The sequence below is a fragment of the Phaenicophaeus curvirostris genome, chromosome 10, assembly GCF_032191515.1.
Source record: "Phaenicophaeus curvirostris isolate KB17595 chromosome 10, BPBGC_Pcur_1.0, whole genome shotgun sequence".
Classification (NCBI taxonomy): domain Eukaryota; kingdom Metazoa; phylum Chordata; class Aves; order Cuculiformes; family Cuculidae; genus Phaenicophaeus; species Phaenicophaeus curvirostris.
Genome location: NC_091401.1, coordinates 24,692,993 through 24,717,930, shown reverse-complemented (window position 1 = coordinate 24,717,930; position 24,938 = coordinate 24,692,993). Strand labels below are relative to the sequence as shown.

Genomic DNA, 24,938 nt, shown 5'->3' with positions numbered 1-24,938 from the left:
GGGCTGCGGGGAGGCGATGCCGCGGCCCTCGGAGGGCTCGATGCGCTGGTGGCTCGTTTAGGACCTGGGAAACGTGCCTCTTGCCGAGCCCGGGACTCGCTCCGTGCAGGCGGGGCGGGGCTGGAGGGGCGGGGCGGCTCGGCTCGGCGGCTGTTTCCCCGAGGAGCCGCGCTCGGCTCCGCTCCCCTCCCGCCGCCCGCTCGGGCTCCGGGCAGGCGGGGAGCGGGGCTGAGGGGGTGGGGGAGCTTCTGCGGCGGCCGTGACCCTGGGAAAAGAGGAGAAACCGGGAAAAGAGCCACGGGGGAAGAGGAGGCAGGAGGGAGAGACGGGGAGGAGACCCCGGGAAAAGAGGAGCCGCGCCGGAGTGAGACCTGCGGAAAGGAGGAGCTGCTTGAGAGGCACTGGGGAAAGGAGCCAGGAGGGGGACACCGGTAAAAAAAGCCGCTCGGGAAGCACCGGGAGAAGAGGAGACACCGGGAAAAGGAGCCGGGTGAGAGAAGAGGAGGCACCGGGAAGAGAGGAGCGGCTTGGGAGGCACCAGGAAAAGGAGCCGCTCGGGAGGCCCCGGGAAAAGAGGAGCCCGGTGGGAGAAGAGGAGACACCGGGAAAAGGAGCCTCGGGGGGGAGGCACCGGGGAAAAAACCACTCGGGAAGCCCCGGTTATAAAGGAGACACCGGGAAAAGAGGAGCCAGGAGGGAGACACCGGGGAAAGGAGCCCGGTGGGAGAAGAGGAGACACCGGGAAGAGAGGAGGCACCGGGAAAAGGAGCCCCTCGGGAGACACCGGGAAAAGAGCCACTCGGGAAGCCCCGGTTAAAAAGGAGACACCGGGAAAAGAGGAGCCAGGAGGGAGACACCGGGGAAAGGAGCCCGGTGGGAGAAGAGGAGACACCGGGAAGAGAGGAGACGCCGGGAAAAGGAGCCTTGAGGGGGAGAGGCCCCGCGAAGAGGAGCCGGGAGGAAGGGAAGCACCAGGCAAAGGAGCCGCTCGGATGGCCTCGCAGCCGCCCCCCGGCAGCAGGGCCCGGCCGCAGTCGTACCGCAGCCCCAGCGGGGTGCTGGTCACCGACTTCCCGCTGGAGGAGCGGGGCTCCCCGCACAACGGGTCCGTCCCGCGGCCCGCACCCCGCTCCCCGCGGTGCCCGGAGCCGGGGGGAGCCGGTCTGGAGCCGCAGCAGGTGGTGCTGAGCACCCACAGCCCCGCGGCGCTCAAGGTGGGCACGCAGCAGATCATCCCCAAGAGCTTGGCCTCGGACGTCAAAGGGACCAAGAGCCAGCACGCCGAGGCCAGCAGGAGAGCCTTGAAGGCTCGAAGCGTCGTGGAGAGCATCAACGTGCCCTTGGTGGCCGGTGGAGAAGAAGAGGCTGATGGTGACCTGGACAGCCCCGGGACCCTGCGGCGAGGGCTGCGCTCCACGTCCTACCGCAGGGCCGTGGTGAGCGGCGTGGATTTGGACGGCGCTTCCAACCTCAAGAAGAAGAACAGGATGTCCCAGCCCGTGCTCAAAGCCGTCGTTGAGGATAGAGAGAAGTTCTCCAGCCTGGGGAGGATAAAGGTTAGTGATGCCCCCCAGGGAGGGGGTTGAGTCCCCTTCCCTGGAGGGGTTTAAGGGACGGGTGGACGAGGTGCTGAGGGACATGGGTTAGTGATTGATGGGGATGGTTGGACTCAATGATCCAGTGGGTCTCTTCCAACCTGGTGATTCTATGAGTCTATGCTGGTGGGTGATGCATTGATGTCAGTGCCGTGGGTCGTGCCAGTCTTTGTGCTTTCCACAAATGCGGTTTGATTTTCTGCTATCACAAAACTTTCCGTAGGAGTTGATGGGTTCCACCGGTCACTTCAAGTGGTGTTTTTCAAAGCAAAGCTGGGAGGGTTGAAGGGACTTTTTCCAAGGCACGGAGTGATAACGAGGGGGAATGGGTTTAAGTTGGAAGGGGAAGATTTAGATTAGATGTTGGGAAGAAATTCTTTTCAACGAAGACCCTGGCCCAGGTTGCCCAGAGCAGGGGTGGCTGCCCCATCCCTGGAGGTGTTCATGGTGAGGTTGGATGCGGCTTGGAGCCGCTCTTCCTTTGGGAGGTGTCCCTGCCCATGACAGGGGTGGGACTGGATGGGCTTGAAGGTCCCTTCCAACCCAAACCACTCTATGATGCTGTGAAGAGGCAGAGGCTTCAGGGAGGCAGCTCCATGTGCTGGTGGCAGCCACTCACACATGTTTCCTGATGGATTCCCCGGCACATCTGGGTTTTCTTTCGCAATCGAACTGATGTTTTGAAACCTGTTTCTCAGAAAGTAGTAAACAAGAGGAAAAGGAGTAACTCCCAGGAGTAACCAGACTGGCAGAAAAAGGAACTCCCTCCTTGCTCCTCTGAGACACTAAATCTAAAGTGGTTTTAAAAATCAGAGTCTGAAATAAAGGCCACTTAAATATCTTTTTGGAGCTTAATTTTAATGCCTGCAAGTAAAAGCAGAATGCCTGGTTTTAATTCTTGACTTTAATCCCTTTGGAGTAGTAGATTTACACTGAGTGTTAATGTATTAATATTAAATTATGAAGACTTACTGAAAATATCCCTTTACTTGAGTATGTCCTATTGTTATCTTATATTGCCTTCTATTTAAATATAATTCATGGCTTTTTATAAAATACATTGGTAGATTTTTGAGGAGGGTTTGGAATTGCATAATAAGGTACTCCAGGCTAAGGGCTAATGTTGTAGCTATTAAAGTAATTATCAGCTTTATGACAATTTTCAACCCAATTAATAACTGTGGCTAGGGGAGCTTTTGTGAAAATGCTGCAAGTGGTGAAATAGCGATAGATCAAACTGTGAACGGCTGCTAAGGAGGGAGGTGCTGTGGTTTGGTTTGGGTTTGGTAGTAGACTTTTATCAGTAAGTTGTGTTTCAAATGGGAGGACATGACCTTGTCCTGTCTTTACACACAAAACTCCTTTTTCTAGTATCCTTTTTTTTTTTAAGTAGGCTTCTTAGACTGTATGACTGGTTGCACTGAAACAGCTGTTTTATTTCAAAGGTTTGTTTTGGTCTCAAAACGTTTGTTTAGAAAATACTTGAAGTGGTGGCTCTTTGCAGAGTGCCTGGAAAGAGAGAGATGCTCAGTCATGTGCCTTTGCCCTCACAGAAATGCCCAGTGACAGTGGAGTAAGCAACACGTTCGCTGAACTCCTGTAAAGCCAATATATTGGGCTTTTGAAATGTAGGAAGAATGAAGCATTTGGGGCAGATATATAAAAACAATGCACAAGAGGAGGAAAACTAGAGTAGCTTTTCACTGTCTGGGGTGAAGCGGTGTTTTCATGAATAGTTGTCCAACATCAGATGTTTACAGATTAGGGGCTGTTAATTTGGTGCCTAAGAACTTCTATTTTATTTGATATTTGTTACTGTCAGTTATTTTGTGTTGTTGTTCTAACGTGTCTGTATCTCTGTCTCCTGTCAACGTTGTCAGAAGATGATGATGCTGAGAGGACAAGGGACGTTTGATGGGGAAGGTAAGTCCTTTCTTTATCTGTGCAGACTTGATAACATCCTCAGTCACCACAGAAATGAACTTCAGGGTCCTTTTGCACACTTCTTTCCTACATGGTCAAAGCCTGAGTACCTTGTTCTTATTAAACTGCCTAAGCTATGGAGTCACAGCTTTGGCACTGGCCGTGCTTCAGGGTGTGTTTTAAAGAATATAGAATAGAAGGCTGAGAATCTTTTTTTTTTTTTTTTTTGCTACCTTTTCAGCTTAAACCCCTGACCCTCCTAAAAGATGAACTGATTGATGTCTCTGTCCCTGCCATAATGGTTCTGTAGGATTACGTAGGTGAGGATTTTCCTCCAGCTGGGACTGCCTTCCTGCCTGTTCTGTGTGACTCTGCACAGGTTCAAGAGGTGGCTTTTCTGGATCAGCTGACACGGCTGGGGTCATCGCTTGCAGGGTCCTGGATGGTTGTTAAAGGGTTCGTGGTTCATGCTGCTCTTTCCCTTCTCCTCATAAGGCAAGGGTGTTGGGGTGAATTCCTTGACTTTGTAATCCTTTTCTTCTCCTGATACCTAGGCTTCAAGTTTAAGTGGCAGAAACCCACTGTCCGTATATCTGCTTTTTTATGTTACTCATTAATTCTGGGCTTTGCCAAGTTTGCCACTTTACCTAATATTTCAACAAGAAAAAAAGTTCTGTCCTGGCTGTGAGTCTGTGGAAGTTTAGTTATAACTGCTACTCCCTTGGCTTTTCTCTGCTTAATGCCTCTTGAAGGTCACATCAGCTGCTGTGCCACCCTCCTTTTTCTCTTGTTTCTATTTTCAGAGCTTTCCACTTTGTTGTATTTGCATCACTGCCTGTCCTGCTCTTATTTTTGCTTTTTCTCACACCATCTCCTAATGATGTTCTCTAGAATCTCTTCCAATGGCTCCCCCTTATCCTGGACTGATCCCAACTAATAAATTTCTTTGGAATGCCTCTCAGAATTCAGTTATGGTACACAATTTCCTGTGTTAAAAGTGTGTGAACTATATAGAGGCATTCCAAAGGACAGATGAAAAAGGCCACACCCTGGAGAGTACTTGAGCAGGGCTGTATGGTCTGGGCAGGTGGGTCAAATCTACTAGCCCAACGAAGGACCTCAGGAGTTGCAGCTGTGTGGCCACACCTTTCACTTGTTTTCCCTTTCCTTTGCAGGGGAAAATTGGATATTGTCCAAAGCCTGGCCCATCTCTAGGTTACCTTTTAGAGCTTGCTTTCCTAACAGCTTAATTTTGTGTAGGTTATTCTGCTCTTGAATTTCTCTGCTTTTGAGAAGGCTGTGCGGTCAAGGAGGCAGGGAAATTGCAAGGGTCTACTCCACCCGTGGGTCGCTTTGCCATGGATATCGCTGGATCAGTACTGGCAGCACTGAAATTTCTAATGAGTGTGTTTTGGTCCAAGGGTCACAGGCCTCATGCTTATTCAAGCAAGCTTTGAAGGTTCTATTTAGAGTAGTTCTGACCTGAAATTTCTGAAATTTGGATCATTTCCTTCTCTTAGTGAAGCATGAAGACAGCACTTAAAGCTGACAGAATAAAAGTTGGCATGAGTAGTGGACTGGCCTTTCTGATTAAAATAGCTAGACCTTCAGGTTACTAACTCTGCTCTGCTGATGTCCTTGTTCTGATTTTAAATTGCTGCCACTTATGAAATATTGTAAAGTGAAACAAGGGAGAAAAAATGGTTTTGTTTCCTTTTCCTGACAAAGGACACGTCTGTTTTTTAATTCAGTCAGCGTGAATCTTGTTGGTAGCGGTACAGCGATCCATTGTTACTGTACTGCACCATTGTTCATCCCAAATAAGATACTGTCTTTGTCTCTTGGAGTTTGGCAACAGTACATTGACATTGTGGTTTCTTTTATTGTTTTGATGCTACTTATAATTTTTATGAAAGCAACTAAGCCAACTTTCTAGCAATTAATGGTATGCTGCTGTTGTTTTATAGAAAACGCTGTATTATATCAGAACTATAAAGAAAAAGCTCTGGACATAGATTCTGATGAAGAGTCTGAGCCTCGAGAGCAGAAACTGCATGAAAAGGTTGTTTTTCACCATAAGCCCCTGAGGTCAACGTGGAGTCAGCTGTCTGTTGTGAGTATTTCATCATTGTATAGTCAGACAAAGAGCAGTGAAGAGTGTATAGAAGCAAATCTTTTTACTTGCTACTGGGGTCTTTGGCTGAAGTTTGTCATCTTTTCCATTCCAAAATATAATGTGTCACTGAGTATATTTTTATTGACGAGTTTGCGACTATTCAGGTGTTGCTAATCCAAATCGCAAGGTCTCAACTTAGCTTTCGTATAGGTTTTATGCAACGTAATTGCAACGGATTAAAGCATAAATCAGTCCATTTTAGTAGGTACAGACTGATGCTCGTGCCAGAATCTGTTTCCCAGGTTACCTGACACCTCCCCTTTTCTAGCGCAAGTGTTTGTAGGCTCATGTGGCCACACAACAGGCTGGTTGGAGTATCTGAATTGAAACACCAAGAAAAAAAAAAAAAGAGGTGCTTTACATTTGCTTTGAACAAAGCAAGTAGTTTAAATGTAGTTAATTTGCCTAATCTCACAGAAAAGTTTGTGTATAATGAAGTCAAATTGGGATTTTTTTGCCTTCTAGGCAAACTGGCAGTTAAATGTTCAGCAGCTGAGGTTTTCTGGAAGGAATGCTATTCAGTAATAATAATAATAATAATAATTTAAAAAACGTTAATTTGTCATGAGACCAAGATAGTATAAAGATCTCAGTAAGAACCATTCCTATGCCATGCTTACAGTTTTATAAACCGATTTGTTCTTTACAGTTTCTGGCACAGCAGAATTGTCTTTATGTGATTTATAAGATTGGAGGTGGGAGAGTATATGGGAAAAGCTAGTGCACTGTGAAAACAGTGTGGGAATATGAATCCCATAGTGTCTATGTTTATAACTCTTTGGAAGAATTATATGCTGTCAATGTGCGTTAAAAAGTGAGTGTGGAATTGTGATGGGAAGTCAGCTGGAAGATGTCAGTGTGTTGGGTTCCAACATACATTAGGAAAGGGGAAGGATAATGTTTATGGTATTTGCTAGCAGACACTGTGCTAGGAAATGAAGGGGAAAGGCAGCAAACGAATCTGCTCTTTGTGCAGGACGGTGCTTTGGCAGCTGATGCAGTTCTGGACAGGCTTTCTGTTTGAGGGGGGCAGTGAAGCCATCAGGTTTGGAGCTGTCAAGTCTTTTATGATAAAAACATGCTTTTTTAAAATTCTTATCTTCTTGCCATGTACACAGAAATCTGAAACTGTAATTAAACTTTGTGGAGCACACTTAAAGACTCAGAAATAGGGTGCTATTTAAATACAGTTCCTGTCGAATTCCTCCCTTGAACCCTTTTCCTCTTTAGATTCCTGTTGCAGATTAGACAGCTGGCAGTCGCTAAGCAGATGACGAGGTAAAGAGCCAGCTTATCTACTATCTCTGTTCCTTCCAACCTTCATCTGTTAGTTTAAAAGTTTAACTTAGGGAGAATAATTATTATTTCCAAAATATGTTCCAAAAGTATCTTTTGAGAACTTTGAAAAATTTCCAGCAGATCACAGGCCCTGGTACCAGCTTGTGTATATTAAATGTTCCAACAGATCATAGAATCATACAATAGTTTGGGTTGGAAGGGACCTTAAAGATCATCTAGTTGAACCCCCCTGCAATGGGAAGGGACATCCCACTAGATCGCTGCCCAAGGCCAGATGTAGCATTCGGTTGATATGGATAATGACAATACATTTTATTGCACAGGCGAAGAACCACATTATTGGTCAGGCTGAAAGGGACCTTTTGAGATCACCTTGTCCACCTCCCAGCTCAAGGAAGGATGATTAGAGGAAGCTGTCCAGGCTGTGTCCAGTCAGGTTTTTATTATCTCTATGGGTGGAGACCGTGCCGCCTCCCTGGCCAAACTCTGGTGGAGTTTGACCACTGCATCTGGCTGGCAGACTTTGAACTTAAATGTCTGGTTTTCCCACTCTTTACTGCCTAGCCTGGAGAATATGATGCATGTTTGCTTTTTGTTACTGCTGTCCGTGCCGTGGTGATTCTTATGAACAATCTTGAGAGCTAGCACTGGAAACAGATGTCCCATAGTATGGGTAATGCTCAGAATAATTGGACTATTTAATATTAAATGGGTGGTTTAGCATCAAGTTCTCCATTTCATGCCCAGTAGTTTATGTAGCACTGCATCAAGATTTTGTGTGGTGTTTCTATCCTGAAACTCTTTCCAAACTTTCTGATTCGTTTAAAAAGCTGCCACAAGTTGCTCTCACACTGTCACCTTTCCCCTACTCCCTTTTCTTAGTAGTATCAAACAAAAACTACCTGGTTTTACTGTCCAGAATCTTCAGGGCTAATCTTTGTGTTAGCTCTTATTTCTCTCCTGATATCCAAAGGCTTATGTTCAGTTTGGTTTATGCCACAGGTACCTAGATTTCTCAAATACTTCTGGTGCGTTCCTTATTTTGTAGGAGCTTCTTGTACATAAGCACAGAGTTACCTGTCATTCTTTCATCCTTCCTCCTCATTTTCATGGTTGAATCGGTCTTAAAAGAGTTGCTGAGAAAAGCAAGATGGTATCAGGAGCTGTGCTGTTGGGCCTCTTCAGTTCTTTTTGGCTATGTTTTTAGCTTATGTTAAACTTTTGTTTGCATGTTGTTACAAATATGATTTTTAGGTTATTTCAGCTAAAACATTTTGGGCACCTCAAAAATAGGAACTGAATTTTCTTTAGATGGGTAGATGAGGTACTCGGGGACATGGTTTAGTGGCACATAGGCATGTTTGGACTCGATGATCTAAGAGGTCTTTTCCAAGCTAAGGATTCTATATTAAGCAAATTTTCATGGAGTATGCCAAAAGTAGTCTCCATATTGGTCCTCTTTCTCTTTGGAAGTGTTGCTGTTGATTAGGCGTTAAGGTTGAGCTGTTTGCTTACATGATGAATTTACATGTGTACTTTTCGTGTCCACACCTATATATGATGAAATAATGATCACAAAGCACAGCTAGAGGATTTTGAGCATGAGTGCAGTAGTTGCTGCATTTACCTCGCTGGCGATTTGCAGTTACTGTACAACAGGAAGTGCTGAAATATCTTGGATACGTTCATAGGTATTTCCTGTGTCGCATATTTTTAGAAAAGTCCTCCCCTGCATCCAGGAAAAAGGGACGTTGTGCTTCCTAGCGAGTGCTTTAATGCTTTCAGGTTGTTGATTGAAGGGTACTTTAGTAGTTTAGTAGAAAAGGATCTAATTAGTTCCTGCTGGGTATTCAGAGTGTGTGCTTGTGGTGACAGAGGAATCTGTGCCTTGGGTTAAACAGAAGAATTGCTCGAGCACTGGAACATCCATGTTATTTTTATAGGTATGTACATGGGTGCACATACTTCAGTGAGCCTGCAAACCAAAGAGCAGCGCTTCTTAGTGTTGTTCCGTCTTTACTCTTGAGCCTTCTATCCAGGTTTGTGGTGCCTGGTATGCAGGAATGAGATGAGGAATAATACACCCTTTAAAATTCCTAGGAATAAGTGGAGTAAGGAGAGAAAACTCTTGTCGCAGGGTTGAGGGTGGCAGTACAGGGATGTTTATGCAGGACTTTGCCATGACTGTTTAGGGTCACAGAGCTCCTCCAGAATAATATTTTGGCCAGCAAACTACCTGTCAAGGTAGCTTATCGATGCCTTTAGGTGTGTCAAACAAATAAAGACACTAAGATTTCTCAGGCTGACTCGGAAAATGGACCTTGTGATGTATGTGTGTCAGTCAAGAAGTCTAACTGAAAAGGAGAGAGTGGTTTTAGTGTTTGTGTGTGTGTGTGTGCAGAACCCAGGGATTTGTGCATGCTGGCTGTGGCTCTGCTGTGCAGGCTTTCCCTGCAGTAGTTCTGCGTTTGTGTCTTGGGATAGTTTTTAAATGAAATTTCGTTCTTTTGATGTGTCAAATAACAGATGTTATTGACTTAATTTCTGTTTCTGCTGCCTCATTGCTGTCTATCTCAAGCAGGCAAATTCTGTAGCTGAATTCTTAGTACAGGGTTTTGATAGTTCTGTTTTTTTAATCACGTTTTTCTACAAAAAATGTTAATTTTTTAAATTTATATTTTAGGTAAAGAAGAACGGGTTATCAGAAGCCATCAGCCAGGAAGAAAGAAAAAGACAGGAGGTATTATTTAAAGTGGTTGTTTGGGGATGCACTGCATGCCTGATTTAATACTCTGTCTGTTGATAAGGAGACAAGTTCATCACACTGCTTCCTGTCCTAGAGTGAAGTGTCTTCTCTCCCCAGGGAGAGTAAATAAACAAAGCTGACTGGTTGCTGATGTGTCGCTGCCACGGGTGTCCTGCCAGCATCTGTGGGTCTGGCTGCAGGAGAGGTTTTTCGGAATTCTGGTTCCTGGCCTGTTTGGTGGCCATGCGGTTGCAGCGGCAGGTGCTGCTATGTGTGGTGCCAGGAAGGTGTGCGATCAACCTCGCCTTTACAGAGGGTTGGAGGTGATGCATACATTTTTGAAGGCAGTAAGAACCAAAGAACAGCTTTTTACAGTGCCCTTTGGTTGTCACTAATCCTGTGAGTAATTCTGGGCATGCAAGCGCTGCGTCTGGTGTAACTAACCTTTCCCTGTCACACTGAAATCAAGTAGCTGTATCCATGCTGTCAGCAGCACAGATAACAGCAGCAATTACCAATGTAGTTACCTTTTCTCTCTCTGTCTCTTTCCCCTTTGCTCCTTTTGTTGTCTTTATCCACTTTCCTCTTCCTCTTTGTTCCTTTTGTCCACTTTATCTGCTTTACCCTCCTTCCTTGCTTACAGGGGCTATATCAAAATGAATGAGAGGTGTTGAAAAGAATAGCCTGACCTAGCCAACTGTTTACCTGCAGTTCTTGAGGTATGTCCTTCAAGAGGGAAAAGAAACAGTTGTTTTTTTTAGTAGGAGCACTACCCAGCATGGAAATTTGTTTCAGTACCTCCATTTCACTTTGGGATGCACCTGGATGAGCATAGCCAAATGAGACCTGACTGGGGTTTTCTCTGAAGTTCAGGGATGTGTGTACAATGGCCTTGAGGGTTTTCTGTGGAGCTGATAAATATTTGTTGACCTGCATAAACCTTTAAGGCTTCAGCTAAAGCAGATTGGTTTTGTTGTGTTTTCAGAAATCCAAAACCTATTTCATTATTAAAATCTCAGTTCTTTGAAGCAGACTTTTTAGAAGGGCAAAAAAGATTTGGAAACATGGGATACCCAAGAGACGTTGTATTGGGCCAAAAGCTTACCTAGGTAACAGCAGCAGAATTCACTAGACTTGAACTCTTTAAGAAATCTTATGAACAAATGTCTCTGGCAGAATGTTTTCCATTTACCCTCATGTGTGGTTCGTCTCGGTTGGTGCTGGGGATATTCAGGAAGACTGGTTTCCACCTGCCTGTAGTTTCTCTTGCCTTTATACCTGGTGGTTTCTCTAGAGCACATGCATCAGGCCATTGAGGTGAGCTCCTGCTGCAGGCTGCCAGCTGCCAGACCCTCTCTGTGTTTGTAGAGACGTGGGCATTAGCCTTTCTAAACGCTCAGATGTGCACTGTTGCGTTTAAAGTGTGTATTGCTCCTGCAGTTTGAGAATGCTTAGAGAAGTTATTGCGAGGAACTAATGAAATTATACCTGCAAGAATGAACGTCAACTATATTGAGAACAAAGTTAGATTACCTCTGCTAATGGTATTACTGTGTTAGTAATGCCTAATGTAGCCCTGGTGACAAATGTGACTCGGTGAAGCTCGTGACAAAAGGGTGCATAATACTATGTCATTTTCCCTCATATATATACAAATAAGAACTCTAGTGAATTAACAGCAAATAAAACCTTGAGAGGTAAAAGGTGTCTAAAAGCTGCATAGGTTTCTACATCAGAGTTGAAAAATTCCAGTGGAACAAGTATGTGGATATCAAAGTCCGAGAGTCCATTAAAAGTTTGCTTTGTGTGTCAGCCAGCTGACGGAAGTTACAGTGGCTGCTCTAAGTGGCAGGGTGATAAAGCAGAGGAGTTGTTTGTGGGAGGTGAGGGAACATGCTGGAGGACTGCCTGCCTGCTCCTAATCGCTGGCAGGGACAGAGCTGCCACCCCCTCCTGTCTGCTCTGCTGCCGGGATTCGCTGCCTGCTTCAGACATCTCTGCTTCTGTGTGCCTGCTTTAGAAGTAACTATGGCATCACTGCTGCTATGTGACTCAAACCTGACTTTTGCAAAGGGTTTTGCTTTTTTGCAGATGCTTGGCTGGACAGGCTTCTGTTACTCAAGAATGCTTTCAAGTAAATAAACTTGTCAGCTTCTGTTTAGAATGAGCAAAAGCAAACAGTGACTGGTAAGAAGCTTCCACCTGGACCACAGAAACAGATGTGGTTCTCTTTAGTTAAAAACAAAAGCCAAATACTCCTTTTGGGAGTATGAATGGGAAGGGGTCACAGTTAATGTTCAGTTTTTGTCTTCAAACTCCCTGTTTGCAGTTGTGCTGAAGAGTCTGAATATAAACTTCTTTTAAAAATATTTTTTTCTAGCATTAAATCACTTATTTCTAAGTAAATCATGCAGCTATTACAAATAAATATCTGTGTTATAATCTCTAGCTAGCTTACATCCAATAACTTTTCTTTGCACTCCACCTCCACATTTTCCTTTTTAAGAAAAACAAACAAACCAACCCACAACAAACCCAAAGCCTGGTCAATAGTAAAGTCTCTTCTTTCCCCCTTCTTTGCAGGCAATATTTGAAGTGATATCTTCTGAGCATTCTTATTTGCTGAGCTTGGAGATTCTGATCCGGTTGTTTAAAAACTCCAGGGAACTGAGCCTCACAATGACCAAAACAGAGAAACATCACCTTTTCTCCAATATCACAGATGTTTACGAAGCAAGCAAAAAGTAAGTGTAGCAACGAACTTCTAAATTTTTTGAAAAATGACGCATTTATAAAATATATAAATTTAGTAATTTTAAATTATTTCCAATAAGTGTTGGGTTTTTTTTAATTATATCCGAGGCTGGTTACTAGTAATCACCTTACCTACACTCTTGTGCTTCGAGGCATCTTGCTGTTATTTGGAAAAATCTCCCTGTTGTTAAAGTTGAGTGGCTCTTTGCTTTTCTGGCTGTACTGAGTTAGTAAGGAGAGCTTACAGGTAGGCTGAACTGCAGATCTCTGGTTCTTGTTTTAATACCTATTTGAACAGAAAAGCAAATTTACTGGCCTCTCGGGTAACTATTTTGGAGTGGTAACTGGTGCTTCTAAAGCTGTCAAGCTAGTTTGAAGGTGGAAAATACAGTAGCAGTGGCTTTCACATGAGCTGAGTGACTCACCCCTGAGACTGAGCTCATGTTAGATGGGATAAGCATGGTGTTAGTTCTGCTGAATTTTGATAGAGAAGGAAAGAACATAGTGTATTGTAGTAGAAATAGGCGTCCTTTAAATCTAAGCAGCTCCTGAGCTAAATCTTGATACGTTAAGCAGTCGTGCCTAGTCCTTACAGTCAGTCGCATTAAGCTTAATCTGCCCTTATCAAACTGTTAAAAATTGAGCATGAGTTTTAATACTTGCCCTTAAGAACTGGCTCTTGCCAGTGTTTTCCTTGGTCAGTCAAGTCTGTTTACTTTCTGCCAAGTACTCGGTGCGCAGCGTGCTGTGCGACTGCGATATCGTCAATGGAAAGAGCACGAGCATCTTGTTGTTCATGGGCAGTGCTGGGCGCGCCACAGCACCCAACACCAGCCACTTGGGCTTCTGGTAAAAAGATCTGCTGTGCTCTGTGGGGTTTTTCTAAGCTTTATCAGTGCAAATTCAGTAATAAGAAAAGTGGGCACACTACAAATAGTGCCTGTGAAGAGGAAATGTTGACAGATTTTGCATGATACAAATGCTGACCAGTCTGTTTAGTGATTGCTGATAATCACTGCCAGCTTTATTTAACATAGGATGTGCTTGTACATGTGCATTCCCAGTGCACTTCAGGGTTATGAGTACTTTAAACTATTTCATAAAGTTATTTAGTGAGGATTTGCTTTATTACAATTCACTTGTTAACCTTGCCTGGTTAATAGTCTTGAGTCTTTGATTAATAGTCTTCAAAGGAAGTGGGAGGGGATGAAAAAAAGAATGGAAAAATACTACACTGGCCTAAAATTATAATCTTATTCTTGTGTGGAAAGTCTAGTGGTTTAAGAACTTGTTTGTGTTGTGTTTGGGTTTTTTTAATAGTTTAGAGTAGAAACAGAATATGTAACTCCTTCTTAAACTTAAATGAAAACATATTTTGTTTGCTGAGTTGTGCAATACTGTTAAAGTGTAACAAAACGTGCTGGCTTTCTACAACCTTGTCTGTGGGAATAACTAAAGTGATTTCAAAACAGAAGCCTCTGTCTCAGTAGATCCAAACTATGGCTTCCCATTTTCAGGGTCTTTCAGGTTGGAAAATCCGACCTGTTGTTGTAAAACTAGTAAAATTGAGCATCTGTCCCATTGTGCTGTATTTTAAGCAGCCTTCCCTTTACTTACAGACATAACTACACTTGTACTCAGATTTTATCAGTGGGTTTTGTTGCTCAGACAAAAGTTTGAGGTAAAGAACATGAACTGATAAAAAGACTGTCTTTAGTCAGAATTGTTTAAAGCTTATATCTGGGAACTTTGACTTATAAAATGTTTAATGGAAACTCCCCACAAACATCAAGATGAGCCTCTAATGCCTGACAAGGTCATTTCTGCTGGAACAAAGCCGCCTTTGTTAGAAGCAGAATGCACAGACAGTCCCTGCTTTTGGGAGCTCATTGAAATGTCTCTAACAAAGGCGGGTTGATTTGAATAATTTGTGCGGCATACAGTGTGTTTGCTTATGCAAACATCTTGCCAGGTGCCTTCAGAAAGCTTAGGTCTCTTATTGTGTGTTTGCTGGTATGTGTAAGAAAGATCTTGACTGATGGAACACAGTCGCGCAGATTGCAGCGTGCATCACTGAGAGCTGTTACACTGAGATGTGAGCTGAGGGAGATGCCACGGGGCAGCTTATCCAGATATAAAAGCGTGTGTAGTTGGAGGATACTGTGCAATCAATCTCACAAGAAAGAAGAACTGTCTTCTGTCACAGTACATGGTGCAAAAAGGGTCAGCGTCCCAAGAGCTGGTCTTGAGAAAGAGGAGTTACAGGGAAATTAGTGCAATGTCTTGGAGAACAATTGGTCTGACAGGTCAGATCACCAAATTCATAGGAGAAGGGAAAGCTTTAGCAGTTTGTTTCTCTCTGCCATCGGGCTAGCAAAAGGCAGAAAGCTTATGGAATATCAGACGATAAGCATTAGCAGAAAAAGACACAAATATTTTTACAGGTTCTGGCTGATTTTAATTTCTGATTTCAACAGAGAAGCCCTTGTAAGTGTGTGAGGTAGGGTATCATCTTGCTGGAGTATCTTACTTGAATTTTATGTATGTGAATGTGTTAGGAACCAGGTAAGCTTTCTCATACCGCTTTTTGTAAGTGAAAATAATGTTTCGCCTTTCTCCAACATACTTCAAATGATGCAGCTTCATCTTTTTCTGTAGGAAAATACAGTCCCAGTCTTCATTTAAGTGTATATTGTATTGGTTAGGTAGGCATTAAAAGCAGCATTTTAAGCAACAGAACAAAAAACTAAAATCCCCAACCCAAAAGCCCATATATAATAAAGTAAAAATAAAGTGAGTAGACCCTGGGTGATTCAGGTGAACTATAGGGAAAGATTTCTTCTTAGTTATAGGTCACTGGTTAGATTTCTACATAAGACAGTGATAGAAGTTATTAACGTCCTTTTTTTCCTTTTGGTCTAGACTGATGGTTTTAGCCCGTGTTCTGTATTTTATCACAGTTCTTTGTCAGCAGTGTTTGAAGGAAGCCGACTAAGGACTTGAGGGCATCCAGCTGAGTGTGGTCACGCCACTGGATGAGTGACGCTGAGGTGTGGGCTGGGGAAGAGTGGCTGTGCTCTTCCAAAGGATGTTCACCAGATTTAGAGGTTTGGAAGCAGATAAGTGGCTTCCTTATCAGTCAGGCTGAGTGGATGTTGTGGGCAGAGTAATGGGAACAAGAGGGAGAAAAAGCCTCCCAAATGATCTGGAAGCAGGACACAAGGCACCTGTGGCTCCAGGCAGGTGCTGCTGAGCACTCAAACCATCCATGACTCTTGGGATTTCCAGGTGTAGCAGAGTGCTGCTACATTTACCTTTTGTAGTTTTTGCCTTTCAGCTGTGCTGCATTATCCAAAAAAATTAAAATTTACTGCCAATGGTGCCTTTTTTTTTTATCCTTTAAAGTGTAGATACCCACAGAACATGTGGGTTTGCATCATAGTCATAACTTGGGACAGTGCATTTATCCCTGTGTTTCCTCAGATTGTTTCCTCCGTGGTTTGTTCCAGTATCAGTTCTTGTTGCTGAACTCTTTGGCTTGATTATCTAGGAATTATTTGTTTAGGGAGTTCTTCTGGCAGCTGAAACAACTCTCTGGGTTGACCTGCACTGTTTCTTTGCAAATGACTGGCAGCGTTGGTAAACAGTAACTTTAATTAATATGCAGTTGGTGCTTACATTCCTGACACAGTGAATGTTCTATAATTTAGCTTCCTTGTTGGAAACAAGATTGGATATGTGACTTCAGTACTCGGGAACAACAAATCTGAACAGAATTGTCCTTCCCTCAGCCCATTTTCTTGGGAGAACAGAACTGATGAGAAAGAATGAATGTTGTTTGTTTTGGGTTTTTTTTAAATGAGTTGAGAAATTTTTATACCTATATAGCACCAGAGGAGGGCTACAAGGATGATCCAAGGGCTGGAGCACCTCCCATCCGAGGACAGGCTGAGAGAGTTGGGGTTGTTCAGCCTGGAGAAGAGAAGGCTCCAAGGAGACCTTATAGTGACCTTCCAGTACCTGAAGGGGCTACAAGAAAGCTGGGGAGGGACTGTTCACAAAGGCTTGGAGTGATAGGATGAGGTAATCAGCAGGAAGGTACTGTGGCAGTGACGCTTCTGTGGTGACCGGGGAACGGTGACATGCTCTCTGTGGCTGCCGGCTTTGACAGCCTGGACTTTGATCCCAGAGCTTTCTGCTCCTGTAGCTCTGACTCGTCACCCGCAGTCGCAGCAGTGACCAAATCAAGGAAGCACTTTTGTGGACAGTACCTATGGAAAAGTTGCTCAGGCCAAGATATTTACTGTTGGTAGTAAGCTGGGAAGGGGGAAGGTGTGCCCATTGGTAGGGGTTTAATTCTAAGAGATTTTCTGAAAGCAGTCAGTGGTTTAATATGACTTTAGAGTAGAGTTTTTCCAGTATGTTCCCTTCTGTCCTGTGCAAAGTCCTGTTCCAGCTGTCTGTGGTGTTCTCCATGTCAGATGTCCCTCTGAAGGAATGCCAGCTAATCATAAAGAAAACATAAATAAAGTATTTGTGATTTGGTTGTCTCTGACTGATTCACCTTCCTTGGAGGTGTTTAAGGCATGGGTGGACGAGGTGCTGAGGGACATGGTTTAGTGTTTGATAGGAATGGTTGGACTCGATGATCCAGTGGGTCTCTTCCAACCTGGTTATTGTATTGTATGACTGGTGCGATCTCTGAAATTCGGTATCACTCGTGTTGGATTTGACAGTCTCTGCTCAGGCATCCTTGTTTTTGCCTTCACGCCTGCTCAGAAGTGTTGTAAAGGATTGCTTTGAAGAGGCAGTCTGAGTCTTTGGCAACACTGCATACACAGAAAGTGTCGGTGGAGGGCATTTGCAGTTGTGTTTCTGTTACCAAATAATTTAGCCTGAGCCTGAAGTCTCTTATTAAAACCATGTGGGACTAGAAGCTGGCATGAACTGCCTTAGGCTGTCACTCTAGTGGATTTTACAGCATCATCAAGAAACACCAACTTAAACTGCCTTTATGGTTCTTTTTTTTCCAGTGCTGGATACACTAAATTTAAATATTAGTTGCACAAAACTTGTATTTCTTCAGAAGATCTTCTGTATCCGGGGGGGTCATTTGCAGTGTTACTTAAATGCTGACTGTGTAGCTGTGGTTTTGTTTCTCTCCAGTGTCCTGCCTCTGCAGAGTTTTACACAGCGGATCTTGAAGTGTTTGTCAGGCTCTGCATAGACACAATTTAATCCCTTTAAAGTAGTATTAGCTGGTGCTGTCTTTTAAGGAGATCTTGTGATCATGTTAATGATTGTGTTTACTTATTTTGCTAATTAAAATAGGCACTGTCTAGCTGGAGTTTTTTTTAAAAAAAGAAAAAAGGTAAATCAAGGCAATTGATTGGCCAACGTTCTTCAGATCCCTGGAGCTGCCATCTCATGCTTTGCTCAGCGCAGCCCCTTCAGGCATTGTTCCTGAAAGGTTTCCTGATGAAGCAGTGCATTAAATATCTTGTTTGGGGTTTAGGGTTTTTTATTTGGCGGTGGAGATATACCTTGTATGTATTGGCTCTTTTTACCAGGTAATCAAAACCCAAGGACCCTCATTTGCCAAGATCAGGAGCGACAGAAGAGGGTCCTGTCATTACAAACTGTGTGAAGAGTAGAGGGAACCTATGCTTTTGAGGAGTTTTACTTGGGAATTTTCTAGATTATGTTCTAATGTTTTTAAGTTGGGTTGGGTTTTCCAGTCTGTTCGGTTCACCTGAAGAGACAGGGGATACAAGCTGCACCTTCAACCGTGATGTGTCTGTATTACTCTCTGGTTTTCTCTTCAGGCCTTTGCGGTCCTTCCCATGTAATAATACGCTCTCTCTGGTTCTTATTTCTTCCTTCCTGCAAAACATGATTCTTCTTCCTTATCTCACTTGAGCTAAACTGATAGTGTTGGGGAATAGGAAGGGATAATGTGTGTTTCTTGGAACAAGGTTCAGTGGAACAAATGGCAAGGCACCCAAGGCTGTGAGATACCAATTACAATTGCTGTGTCTTCTCAAATTGTAGATGTGCACTTTCATTGGTTTTTAATTGTGGTTGCTGAAGCTTGACGATGTTAACAGTTTTGTCGGCAGAAAAGTAATCCAATTTCTATTTTAGATTTACAAAAGCAGTATTCTTGCATGGTGGCCATTATAATCTTACTTTGTTTACCCCTTTCTAGAGAGATTTCTAGTAATTTTTTCTTCACTAGCTTTACACATACTCAAAGCTTCATCTGCACGCTGTCCGCAATGTTCCGTGTATTGTATTACTGCCAGAACTATTGACAAATTAATTGTCTCTGTCCCTTTCTGAAGAATTTGATGCTAAAGCTCACTACTGCCAATTAATGTTCTGTGGAAATGCAGCACAGATGGTATGTAACTCCGTGTCCCAGATGCTTATGAGGAGAAACTTGCTCAGGTCCCTTTGCAACTTCTCTCTTAATTAGATTATGTTTCAAAACTCTTCTGCAAGCCCTTGGTCTAGGACTTCATGATCAGTTCTTCCTTTACTTATACATTTGGAGGTAGGGTTTTATTTTTGCTCTTTCTCTAGCTGAGGTCCTCAGCCTAAGAACTGATCCTTCTCTAACTATCTTCTAATGACTGCTTTTGACATTAACAATATTGCTTTCATAAAAAAATACTACCCAAACCCCAAATCTTCTCTCACTGGTGACTTAGGATGGTTTGTGTTATCCAGCAGCAGGTAGTTCTGGCATCAAATAGAAATGCCTCATATTGAAAGAAAATACTGTTTGAAATGCAGTTTGAAGCTATATTCTAGATCAATGAATCAATCTGGCTCTTCTTCTGTAGCCTTACCTCTACATAGTTACTATATGAATCTGTTTAAGGTGAGCAGAACAAAAGTACTTAATATTTTTAAAGCCTTCCAGCTGCAACCCCAAAGCTATTTATTCAGTAGATATTTGTGTCCTTTCCTGCAGAGCATCACTGTCACAATCATCTGGAACTGTGCCCACACAGCTCCTCTCAAGCAGTCATGCTTTTGTTGGTGGGTCTTGCAGGGTTGATTCTAGTAGCAGCTTATGACTCTTTCACTGGTTCTTCACGTTTTCTGTTGCTGTGGGAGTCACAAAATAGGGAAACTGTTTATCTGCGTATTTTTTTGGTAGTAAAGTGAGTGAGCATTAAAGAGTTATTTGAACTCTCCTCTCTGCTTCCCTTGTACAGACTGATAAGGGATGAAGCAGCAGCCTGTCATGGTTGAGACAGAGCGGTAAGTCTTCAGGGGGTCAGTCTGGTGTCAGAGAATGCCATTGCCTTTCCTGCATAAAAAAGAACACGTAGCTTTGAAAAGGCACCAAGCTGTTAGCAAGTCTGGAGAGACCTGTGTTTAGCAAGGCTGTCAGAGTGGGAATATATATGTACATTCCCTTGGCTCCTCTCATGTGTCAGCGAGTCAGTGTGCTTTGTTTAAATGAGAATTTAAAGCTATACAGTCTTTTGTTGGACCTTGGATTCACGAGGTGAAAGCTTTCATTGCAGACTGATGCTGGGCTGCATTGCTCTACATTCCCGTGGGCTGCTGTGAGGTTGGTCTGTGCGGTGTTCACACCTAGGAAAAATATTACCTGCTGAAGAGCGGCATTGCTCTCCTTCATGCTGTGCTGCACCTTCTGCTATGGATGTGACTCTGTCAGTGCAAAGATCGTGTGCACAGATGTTTATTTGTGTGTTTAATAGGAAGGGCGGCTTGATTGCAGCAGTATCAAAACCTACCGTGTTTTCCATGCCTGTAAACACATGTGATAGTTTGCTGCCCTGGATACTTCTACGCATGCCTTGGAAAGAGGCTGAAGTACCCTCCTGCCCATGGCTTTCTCCATGATGAGCGTTGCTGCTCTGTCCTCTGAACCGCACCCAGCTGTAAACCAGCCTAACGTGGCCGTCGGGACACTTGCCATTGGAACTTGCTTTCTTCTGGCGATGGAAACAAGGCGGCTGCCAGCTTGACGCAGCTGCTCTTATGAGAAAGATGAACCTAGGTGTGTCTGGGACTGCTGGAAGGTGTGGGACAGCAGTGGTGTCTGTGGCTGAGCCCACTTAGCTCTGAGAGGGAGTGGGGCAGGAACACAGTGGAGGAATGCATTATTTTGAAAGGAAATCGTGAATTCCAGACTTTCTTTGGGGCGTACTGGGCGCTTTGTAGGTTACCATTATTTCTAGGCTGTGAAGAGCTCCCTGCCCTACAGACTAAGGAATGCTTCATTTATAATTTTTTAATCATGGAATGGGTTGGAAGGGACCTTAAAGCCCATCCAGTTCCAACCTTCCTGTCACGGGCAGGGACACCTCCCAGTGGACCAGGCTGCTCAAGGCCCCGGATTTAGGGTTCATATTTTCATCTTAATCTTGATAGTTGGGGAAAAAAAATGAATCACTTCTCTTGCATATAGTAACAACGTCAGCATCTGTTAGTACTGTGACCCAAGGGACTGCAGGTGACAACTCAGGTTTGTGCAGCAGGAGGCAAATTACGCGTCTGGTCGTGCTGCTCCGTTCTCTGAGGTCTTTGCTTGCTGCGTTTGTTAGTTTGGCCATACTAGCAAGCTTGTTATATGGGCATAGCCTCATCAGTGTTGCTAGAAAGCTTCACAAAATGATTTATATATCTATTGTGATGTGCCAAGAGAGTGTTTTGTTCTGTAACAACTGAGTGTGCAGGTAACTTCAGACTGAGAAAGACGGCAGATGCATCCTGCTTCTTCTTAGCAGCATAAAAAGCACTGCTGTCTTCTGCGTGGGAAGGGGTTTTAAAATGCAGGCTCTTCTTTTGATGTCTTCGTAACGTATCAAAAAGATTTACGCTTCTGGTGCCAAGGAGTGTTCTTTGTGGGCTCATTTGTCAGTAGGTATTAATTGGGTGACTCAAAATTTGTTTTTCTGGAACATGTACCACTGCGCTAGAGCACTTACCGCTATCTTGCTGTAACAGAACGTATTGGCAGGGCTGCCATGGCCTTTTCAGTGTTCCGGATCTCTGCCAGAGCGCTATAAATAGTTGTCAAGGCCAGTGGCTCGCTGCGAGTCCGGTTACTTATGGGTAGATTTGCTGAAAGTTGTTCCAGTTCACTGAAGGAATAGGTTGTTGAGGTCTCTTTTTCTTGTTTGGCTTTGTAGCTGCTCAGTGGGTATTTCCTAATAAAAACTTTTTTTTATGGACTATTAGCTCTGGTGTTTGCTGTTAGGCCTCTGTGTATATGTGGCTTTGCACTATTTAGATTTTACCCTCTTCTTCTTCTATGGAAATAGGGTTGTAATTTTCCTCATTTTTACTATTTGAAATGCCCTCTCCCCTCCTCAAAAGAGGGAGAAAAAAGCAATGAGAATGCTAAGCTACTGTTCCTGCTGAGAAGATTCAGATTTGGAAAGCTACTCCAATTTTTTTGTTACTTTTATCTGAAGTTCTTTGAAATCAGTAATTGCTTTTCCAGTTCCCTTATCTCCGAGAGGAGGAAGCTAAATTGTACTGCCCACTCCAGTGGCTTTTTTCTGTTACTGGGCAGCAACGGGTCAGCGGCAACATCCCTGTGGAGCTACATCTGCATTATAGGCTTCTTTGTGCCAGACGTGTGTCATTATAATTTCAAAAACGTTAAGAATAATAATAATGAACCTGACCTCAGTGATCTACAAGCCAGACCGCATTTCACCCCAGCATACAGAATAGCTTTGATAGTGATGGATTGATATTTTCTGTGATGGTGGCATTGTCAGAGTAGGGACCACAGTGCTGTCCAGAATAGTTTGCAGTGTGGAATTATGTGAACCCACAAGGCAATAAAGACATAAGTACTGTGAGCAGTAGGAGAAGTCAGATTAGTGTTTGAGAACCTTGGTTCTGTACAAAACCATGATGATGTTAAACCATCTGTCCCTCCTGCCTACCTGGGGATGCAGTTACATGTAGTCTGTCTCTTTGCAGACAGAACAAAATGATTCCTTAGTCACTTTGACAAACTGGGAGGTTTTTCCCCCTTGGCTCTCTTGGGTGTTGGGTCTAGTGGCTTCTGGTGTCCCCCTGTTGTTCCTCTTTGACAGTTCTCCCACCAAGCCTGCTCTTCCCAATCTCGCTTGCTGGAAAGGCTCTGATATTTTCTTTTGTAGATAGTTGTGATGTAAATGCTCTATTTAGTTTTTTTACAGTACCTTTGACCCTTCTGTATGTTCTTTTTATGTGTTGTTGTTTGATTCTACTTGCTTTTTGCTCCCAGATAATAACTGATTCTCTAAGATAATTTTTTTTTTGTCTGAGGGTGAAGGGAGAGTAAATGTTGAGGAAAAGATGTTGGCAAAAATGATTGATCTTAGGGCATTTACTTCACGTATTCTTTTATGGCATCTGCTAAAGCAGGCTAAGGAATCCTTGTGTATAAAGGCTGCAGGCAAGACCAGTACTGGAGAGATTTCTCAGCAGCTTCTAGACTTTTAAGGCTTGCAGTGACGTCAGTGCCAGTGCCAGCTGCTCTGATGAGCTGCAGTACATGTGATGCTGATCTGTGTGAGCTCTTATACCCCAAACTGTAAAATATTTTTAATGAGCGTTGTGGAAATTAAGGCTTTTTTTTTCTGGTAAAATTAGAAGTGTGAAGAGGAGCGGAAAGCTTTCAGGGGCCAAAGGGAGTTTGATATGGAGCAGGTGCTGAACAATAGGGAGGTTTAGCTGAACAAGTCAGCTCATGGTTTTGGGTTCTGTTCCTGCTGTCTCTGTTCTGGTCTGTGTGTGGTTTCAGTGTCAGACTTAAGTGGTGTCCCAGGAGCACCTTGTCCAGCTCAGCCTGCTGTACACGTTCTGTTCTTTAGCAGTTCACAGATAAATATTTCATTGAATGTCTCTGGTATTGTGCTTCCTTTATTACATGAGGAAATGTGTTAATGTTGTTCGTGAAGTTTTGTTTCTTTTTCAACCCTGTGTCTGGAAATTCTGGTCTAACCAGGTTGGCAATGCCACTTGGGTTTTGGCAGCCAGCGAATGGGCAGTAACTCTGCCAACACTGCTGGTGCTGAGCTCTGCCAGGTGACACTGCCACCCTGTGACTTGTATCACATCAAGGCTTCCCTTACGGCTCTGCCCAGGGAGAGGTGATCCTACCTTCCAGTTCTCTTTCTGTTATAGAAGTTATGGGTTGTGTCAGGTGAAGTGTGAAATGTTGGGAGAGAAAATCTGCCACTGTTTAGTAAAAATGGGTCTTTTGTTTTTTCCACAGGTTCTTTAAAGAACTTGAGGAGAGACACCAGAACAACATTTTTATTGATGACATTAGTGATATAGTTGAAAAGCATGCTTCTTCGACATTTGATCCATATGTAAAATACTGCACTAATGAAGTCTACCAGCAGCGAACACTGCAGAAGTTACTGTAAGAACTAATTTTAAGATATGATTGCACAATCACCCCCTTTGTAGTCGGAGGGAGTGGTAGGTGGCGGTGTTGGTGCAAAACCTGTGGCGTCCAGCTGAGCCTGTGCTCACATGCTAAGCTTTCCTTAATGAAGTAATGGAGAGTGAAAATATGCCTGGCTACGTAGTCCTTGCAGCCGTGTGTTATGTTCCTTTTCCATGGATATGTACAGTTTCATCAGTGTCAGGGACTTAGTTTCCTTGGATGTTACATACCAGTCCATCTGCACTCAAGTTCATGCATGGGAGAACCTGAGGTTTCCCAATGTCATTGCTGGTCTTGAGTATCTAAGTAAATAAAGGTGAAGGTTTAGATAGAACTCCTGCAAATCGCACTTCCCTGTTAATAAAATCATGATTTAATTAAAATCCAGCAACTTTGTCAGTTCTTTAGGAAAACATACCCTTTAATTCTCTCCCTCTTTTTCTCACTAGAGCCACAAATCCAGCTTTTAAAGAGGTGTTATCACGGATCGAGTCCCATGAAGACTGCCGGAACTTACCAATGATCTCTTTCCTTATTCTTCCTATGCAGAGAGTTACTCGTCTTCCCTTACTAATGGATGTGAGAACAGAATGCTTTTTCTATTTCCCCTTGATGCATGTTCTTTTACTGTTGCCCTTCTTTCATCTTCGATTCCTAGTTCATTCCAGTCTCTTCGTATCACCTTACACCAGGTACAGGGCTGCAGATACTATCGATTGAAGTACTGTAGCTTTTGTTTGCTTACTGGGATTGGTGCCTCCTGATCCCCCCATTCAAAAGCTTAAATATTTAGGCATTCTAATAGAAAAATTGTAGAGTAAAGAGTCGACGTGATTCTGAAGCCAAGGAGGAACCTAGCACAGAGATTGCCTATAGTGTTAGGATTGAAATTATATCCTACAGTCTAAAAACCAAGATTTCCTATCATATAAATTAGGTCAGGGTCCTTTCACAGTTAGTGCCTACTTTCAGGAACGGAGTCGCTAAGACTCTCAGTTAGGA

General features: G+C 43.6%; 1 protein-coding gene across 3 annotated transcripts in view; it reads left to right on the top strand.

Moving 5' to 3' along the window:
- The first annotated feature begins 323 nt into the window (after positions 1–323).
- Positions 324–24,938, top strand: part of ARHGEF26 (Rho guanine nucleotide exchange factor 26) — a 45,881-nt gene continuing 21,266 nt past the window's right edge. Inside the window, exons 1-7 of one of the 3 annotated variants that reach the window (XM_069865227.1) lie at positions 324–1,556; positions 3,476–3,518; positions 5,486–5,631; positions 9,677–9,733; positions 12,323–12,483; positions 23,757–23,909; positions 24,386–24,515. In XM_069865227.1, coding sequence (XP_069721328.1) covers positions 993–1,556; positions 3,476–3,518; positions 5,486–5,631; positions 9,677–9,733; positions 12,323–12,483; positions 23,757–23,909; positions 24,386–24,515 — 1,254 coding nt within the window. In that variant the 5' untranslated portion in view covers positions 324–992. The remainder of the gene's footprint in view (positions 1,557–3,475; positions 3,519–5,485; positions 5,632–9,676; positions 9,734–12,322; positions 12,484–23,756; positions 23,910–24,385; positions 24,516–24,938) is intronic. The other 2 variants (XM_069865229.1, XM_069865228.1) reach the window with 2 other exon arrangements.